Consider the following 7,719-nt stretch of genomic DNA (forward strand, 5'->3'; position numbering starts at 1 on the left):
ATTTTTATCTATAAAATCAACTACTAAAACCCACAAGGAGATAAGATGCTACAATAACACGAACTATAGTTGTTTTCAAAATTACTCCTACCCATCATACCAAGTTCATCAAAGTTGTGAGGAACACCCATGTAGAAGAAAGATAAGAGTTTCTACTCTCTAATGTCAACCACATTTTTAGTTCATAAGGAGGCAATTTATCTATCCAAAGTAGTAGAAGAATTTATAGGTTTGTGGTCAACATATCATGCATTGCAATTTCCTTTTTTCCTCTCCCACTATTTCATCTATAGATGACCCAATATCAATAGTAATGATATGGAATGGTTAATAACAAAAGAGTTCATCCAAACAAAAGGACCCAAAAATATCTAATTATTCATCATGAATTCTTCTGAACCAAATTTTGACACAAACAATTGCTAAGGATACACCCCTCCTTAACTAATTATTTATGCAAGATGCTACGAACTTCAATTTTTTGTAACTAAATAACTAGTGTCAACAAACCAAATGAGAAAGTTCTATCCATACACGAATTAATAAATTCTAAAATTGCAGCACATTGAGCATCATACACAATAAAATGACACAATATTTCTTGGCCCATTCAAATATACGAAGGACCTACTACACACACTAAAAGGAGGAGTTTTAACAATAGGTGGAAAAAAAATTAGCCATAGATATTAGAATAAAGCACACTCTATACCTTGAACATGAAAATTTAAATTTTACTAGGATTATAAAAGTCAATAGAATCAAATATAAAACTAAGGATATGCCAATAGATCTTTGGCTAATGTCTAGATTTTGTAAAATATTTTGTAATGTAGCTGAGGACTACAAGGTGGGAGAATAAACTAGTAGCCAGTATTGGATTGCTACATATAAATCTTCTAGTGGGGTTGTGGATGTTTAAATTATCATCACAAGGGAAGGATGTGTTTACACGCCAATTATAAGAATTGAGTAAATTTGACATAGATTTAAATCTTAAGGAGTTTTGTAGTAAAATGCCAACAAGAATACTTTATTATAAAACTATGTATCTTTAGAGAATTTGGTATTTCATTCAACATTGTTGAGCAAATAAAGAAAGACTCGGTATTTCATTCAACATTGTTGACCAACTTATCGTCCCATTTTCTACTATAATTATCCCATAATCTTTCACCTGTTCTCCCCATTTCAATAGGGTCTCTTTTCTTATGTCTTCCAAATTCAGATATTCCTCCAAATTTTTTATAATTATTTCATGAGTCTTTACAAAATAATCCTTTCTCTCCATTTACTATTTCCCACGTGATATATCTTGTTATTATATCCCAGCTTTCTAAAATGTAATTCCACACTATCGAGCCTCTAGGAGAATCTCTTACTTTGAGAATGCTAATTGGGTAATTGGAATTTACATACTTCTTTCTTATGATTTTAATCCATTTCTCGTTACTATTTGTATATAGTCTCCATACAAGTTTTTCTCCCATTTCCAAAGTCATTATCAACAAGTTTCTTAGTCCTACACGTCCTACTTTTTTTGGCTTGCATTTATTGTCCCATGTTAATAGGGGTATTCTATTTTGGTCATTCATGCCATTCCAAAAGAATCTTTTCATGATTTTTTTCATTTCTGCATCTATTCCATCAGGGATTTTAGAGAGGACATGGAGTATACCGGGAGTGTCAAAAGCACTGATTTTATCATAAGCAATCTTCCCACTGACGAAATCCATTTACCTTTCCACAGAATCTTCTTGTCTATGTAGCTTGAAACTATGTTCATCCAGTATTCCTTTTTATTCATCCCTTGAAATAGTGGTGTGCCCAAGAACTTGCCTAGAAAATTAGCTACTTTAAGCTTTAGGATGTTGGTCAAATCCCTTGCAAGACTTGGTTGAGTATTGACGAAGAAGACCTTCGATTTACTCCAATTAATTTTTTGTCCCAAGACATAAAAATATTTATTGACTAGTGACTTAATAGTCCTAGCTTCCTAGTTGTCTGATTGTCCAAACAACATAGTATCATCTGCAAATTGCTAGTGTGTCACCGAGGCCTCACCAACAACTACCTTAATTCCATACCATTTGATTCCTCCCTTAGTTTAGTTATCCCCCTACCCATTGCCTCTCCCATAATTATGAATAGAAAGGGAGATAACAGGTCGCCTTGTCTTATACCTCTACTTGAATTAAAGAAACCATGAGCCCCACTATTCATCCACACTGAAAAGGTTAGAGTTGATATGCATCCATCCACCCATCAAATCCAATCCTTCATAAGCCCAAATTTGTCTAGAATTTCCTTGAGGAATTCTCTATCCATCGAGCCATACAGTTTCATAATATCCAATTTTATGATCATCCCTGCCTATTTTGATTTTCTAGATGATTGAATTCCTTTATGGGCTATTATTATCCTTTCCACTATTGAACTCCTAGGGGCAAAGGCGCTTTGTTCTTATAATATTACAAAATTTAAGACTTTTTTAAAACAGTTGGCAATAATTTTGGATATTATTTTGTATGTAGTGTTGCATAAAGAAATCGGTCTAAAATCTTGCATAGAATTTACCATCTTCTTCTTTCGAACTAGTGCAAAGAATGTGTGGTTTGTGGTTCATTTCCTTTAATACCCTCTTCTTTTTCCTTGTTTCCTCCACTGTCAAGTGTGTATATCCTGGCCCACTATCTCCCAGAAACATTGGAATAATCTAGCAGAGAAACTATCTAGGTCAGGAGCCTTGTCGAGATTCATCAAAAATATTGTTGTTTTAACTTCCTCCATTGTTGCTGCCTTAAAAAACTATTGGTTCTATTGTTCTGATATTACTTTGGGAATTGTATCCATAAATTTTCCCCTCATTTCCTTACTCCCTTATGACTTTTCCTTTAACATTGTTTCAAATAATTTTGTGGCCTCTTTGTTAACTTCTTCCAAATTTTGGGTTCTTGTTGCATCAATCTTGTTGATTTCCATAAATTTACTTCTCCCTTTTTTTTCTATTGAGGCCTTGTGAAAAAAAATTGTATTTCTTTCCCCCTCTTGAAGCCATACTTCCCTTGATTTTTGCCTCCAATAACATTCTTCCCTTGCCAGTATTTCAAGTAATTCAAATTTTAAACATCTCTCCCTTTTGTATTCCTTTGGGCCCATTTTGTCCTTGATTATAGACCATTCATTATATTGCCCCTTAAGCTCATCAATTGATAAGTAGGAGGTACTTTCTATAACAAGTCAAATTATGATATTGCTATCAAGATTCAACTATATAGTTTTCAAGTCAAACTCATTGACCCACGTTTCATGATTAGTGGTTCACATGAACTCATCTCCCATGAGAATGAGTGGTCCACTTATCCCTCATTATATCTAGGTGATTCTCACAGAGGTGAAACATTGGGCCTTCCTAGAAGGTCACCCATCCTAGTATTACTCCAACTCGGACACTCTTAACAATGGAGTTTCCTCCAAGGTTGAACCCACTTATAATAGAGCCCCTTAAGCTTATCAATTTATAAGTAGGATATATTTTCCACAACAAACCAAATTATCATATTATTATCAAGATTCAATTATGTAGTTTTTGAGACAAACTCATTGACCCATGTTTCATGAGTAGTAGTACACAAGAACCCATCTCTCATGATAATGAATGGTCTACTTAGCACTCATTGCATCTAGTTGATGCATATAGAGGTGAAGCATTGGGCCTTCTCAGGAAATCACCTGAAGTGAGACCTCCTGGGAATAAGCTTAATGATTACGTATTCTTAGAGACAAATTTAATGTTGTAATAAGTTGGGCGAGGGTAAGATTTGACTGTTATTTGAACTTGATTTTCTTAAAATGTTTCATCAACACGGTACTTGAACAACGATTTTGATTTTCAAATAAGTTATTGGCATTAAAAAAAATCCACTAGTTGTTGTGAGTGGACTATGTGTACATTTATGTGAGTATTTGTTATGTATATAATTGACATACTAGAACATCTTATCACTATTGTAGAACAAGAAGGAACATTTATATAGGAACATTTTGAATAGAGGACTTACCAAAAATTAATTTGACATCAAAATGTTTGCTTGCTTCCAACTAAAGTTGGTTCTATGAAGATGCTCAATGTAAAGTTTGTCATTTGAGACTCGATGATCTCCCCTTAATATATACAAACACCACCAGCCTTTGAGCATAAAAAATCACATAACGGAAAAAAAAAAAAAGTAGTAAAGTACAACCAACAAAATTAGATCTATGCCTTAGAGAACATATGTAATACTAGGGGAAGAGCACCAATAGATAACATAGTTCCAAGAACCGTCACCTTATTGTTATGTTGACCCCCCAATAGCCTTCATAGTGAAAACACCATTAATAAATTTGTTTTGTACCAATAGCCGATCTTTTTTTGTAATTAATTGGCCCATTTGTGAACAACTATTGGAACATTTGTCCCATTTGTGCACCACTATTGGAACATTTGTGCATCGCTATTTGGACATTTGTCAACAAGTACTAGCAATTTTGAGTTGACGGTTACTGGAACATCTTTAGTTAGGTATCAGGCGACACTTTGAAATGTGTACTTTTTTACCTTTGTGCGCATAACTGATTCCAGAGCATGCATCGTTACTACCCAGAAGCCAGATCAATAGCTATAAGCAGTTAAGTCGCATACGAAGATGACTAAAAAAAACCAAAATACGACCTACCCTTTAGGATATGTGGGTGCACGAAGTTAGCTATAACGACTACTGGTGCTCTTCCCTATGAAAATACCCTAGAACAAATCTGATATAATGAACAAATTTAAGTTACATATTTTCCTTCATCAGATCTTTAGAATCAATGTCACATCAAACACATTTCCACACATCTTCCATAGAACTACATATACTTTTCTTTGCAATTACTCTCTTAACATTTAATATTTCAATCCTCACTCTAAATTAATTAATCTAACGTCATTTTTACTTATGTGTGCGTCTTGTTGTATTAGACTAGACTTGTATAGGAATAGGTAATTATGGCCATACAAACGTTATCATCCCAAAATTCAATAGTTTCGATTCTCTTAGTCAAAAGACACGCCTGTTATGCCTTATAAATATATTTGGAAAAGGAAAAGAAAAGCAAACTAACTCGTACTCTGCTGTTATGCCTCCTTGTATCTGCGCTTGTGAGAAAAATATTTAGGCTGTTTCGAAATTTCAATTCAGTCCACTAAATCAGTTGAGAGGTTTTAAAAGGTGTGGAAAGTATTCACATTCACTGAAAAGCAACTCTTTACAGTTAAAATCCATACAAGGTCTGCAACAGGAATTATGTTCTACATATTCCCTTTATTTTCTCTTTTGCAATTTTTCCTAGACTTGTGATTGGGATAGTTAGCAGATTCAACACACTTTAACATGCAACTGATTATCATTTTCAATGCAGAAGGATGGAATCCCAGCAGTTACAAAGAGAATTTCCTGCCTCTGAGGTATGAATACTATACCATCTTGTTATTCTTATAAAGTGGTTTTGGGTTTGGATCATTTGCGTTGGGCTTGGAGTTTATTTCATTAACACTTTTGGTTTGGTAGGTTGCAAACGAATTTGTGAACCAGTATTACTGTGTTCTAAACAACTGTCCAGATAAGCTATACGAGTTCTACAAAGATTGCAGCACTATCACCCGCCCTGAACCCAATGGTCAATTGTTGCATGTAACAACCCTAGAAGTAAGTCAAATATTGCACTAGATTCAGTGTAAAACAGTTTCAAATCATACAAATTCATTTTTGAAATACAATATTACCATATGGCATGCAACTACAAGATACCTTCGAAGTTTAATTTTTATGCATGGTTTAAGTTTACATTTCTTTATTCAATCAAATTTGCAGACATAATGTTGTTCTTGTTTTGAATGGTTGTTACCAACAGGCTATTAAAAACAATATAGTGTCTTCGCTCAATGAGGGAAATGCGGTTAAAATAGGAACTGTGGATTCACAAGAAGCTTATAATGAATCTTATATCATATTGGTAACTGGGATCATATTAGGGCACGAGAATGTCGAAAGAAAATTTGCCCAGTCTTTCTTTTTAGCACCACAGGAGAGAGGCTATTTTGTTCTAAACGATGCATTTCGGTATTTGGAAGAATCCCAGTATTCAGAAGACAAAACTTATATGTCGGCTAATGCTGTTTGTGAAGAGCCTTTGCAGGAAGGTAAAATGGTCTCTTCTTCTATCTTTCAGTATTTTTCGATGTAGAATCTTCTTTAATCGCAGCCTTTCTGTGTCTTAGCAGAGATAGTTCCTGCAAAAGAAATTCAAAGATTTGAATCACAACCTTCGAAATTGGAAAATAAACATGCTACTGAAACTGTTGAGAATGAACAACAGCTTAAGGATATTGAGAAAACTATTTCACCACCAGAAGAAACAACAAAAATGAGTTTTCTAGCAGTTGTAAGTATAAACATTTTGAATGCACGTCGAGCACTTCAAAGCCCTTTCATACATTGAGCGTTTGTAGAATATGATGTTACTGATATTTTTTTCTTTGAATGTTCAGCTTTTGAAAGAGAACCCACATCCTATTCAAAGGCCAACCGTTGTGGTGAAATTTCCAATAAATACCGGACTGAAAGCAAATGTACCATCACAAGTACATACAACATCACAATCCTTGAACTCTAATTCTGGAAAAGCCCCAGGTTACCATAATCTTCCCTTCACCATTTTTTAATTGTATCTTTCAGGTTCTTAATTTCTCACTAACCTTGAAATCCCATATAACTTACAGTCAATGAGAACTCAATCCATTTAAGAAATTTGCCATGGAATTCTACAATTACTTTGCTTGAAGAAGAGTTTAAAAAATATGGTTCTATAAAGCCTGGTGGAATTCAAATCAGAGCCAACAAGGTATGTTTTTGAAAACAAATCTCGCTTGTTTTCTGCTCTTTTCCTTCTGTAATGTTTAAATACTGTAATGCAGGAAAAAAACTTTTGCTATGGTTTCATTGAGTTCCAATCATCAACTTCTGTGGAGAGTGCTGTAAAGGTACTTAATTTGTATCGAATTATTTAGTGTTATTAGATATTGTATTTATCTTTATTTTCATAAAACTTGTATTTATATTTTGTAAGCAGGCATCTCCTATTGTCATCTCTGGGCGTCGCGTATATGTTGAAAAGAAAAGGTTGGCTGGTTTCAGAGGTATTTCGCAAAGCCTTAATTAAGTTATTATCTATTCATATAATGCAATATAGTCTTCAAATATAATTGTTTTTCTCTGCTCCTACTGATTGATTTCCACCATGGAAAGACAATATTCCAAATGGCGTAAAGAGAGGAGGCGATCGTCAAGGACGCAATGGCTATGCAAGAAATTTCTAACTTGTATTTCCGAGAGCTTCAAATGTACAGAAGAAGTACATGTTTTTTATTCATACTTGGTCTAATCTAAAGCAGTTTACCCCGTAGAGGCATAACCTGTATGAACAAAGGCAAAGGCATAGGCATGGGAGAGCATAGACAATAATAGAGTCACCTTGCCCAGATTGAGATAGAGACCCCGCAAGGGCGGATGGAAACTCTGCAGCTGGTCATGAATTTGGAACCACGCTGCAACTGGAAGGGATCCTGAGCAAGGTGCTGGCTCCGAAGCTGGTTTTACTGGGTCTCGAAAACCAATCGCTTCTGATGGTGATTTG

The 7,719-nt window shown here is 34.6% G+C and overlaps 1 protein-coding gene across 1 annotated transcript; it reads left to right on the top strand.

Annotated features, from left to right (window-relative positions):
- The first annotated feature begins 5,449 nt into the window (after positions 1-5,449).
- On the top strand, positions 5,450-7,402 carry LOC131862579 (nuclear transport factor 2-like). The gene is made up of 9 exons (XM_059215061.1): positions 5,450-5,491; positions 5,595-5,732; positions 5,938-6,226; positions 6,308-6,468; positions 6,575-6,716; positions 6,806-6,927; positions 7,001-7,066; positions 7,156-7,222; positions 7,332-7,402. Exons 1-9 carry the CDS (start codon positions 5,450-5,452, stop codon positions 7,400-7,402), a joined length of 1,098 nt encoding a protein of 365 aa, XP_059071044.1.
- Positions 7,403-7,719: the final 317 nt, after the last annotated feature.

The sequence above is a fragment of the Cryptomeria japonica genome, unplaced genomic scaffold, assembly GCF_030272615.1.
Source record: "Cryptomeria japonica unplaced genomic scaffold, Sugi_1.0 HiC_scaffold_48, whole genome shotgun sequence".
NCBI lineage: Eukaryota > Viridiplantae > Streptophyta > Pinopsida > Cupressales > Cupressaceae > Cryptomeria > Cryptomeria japonica.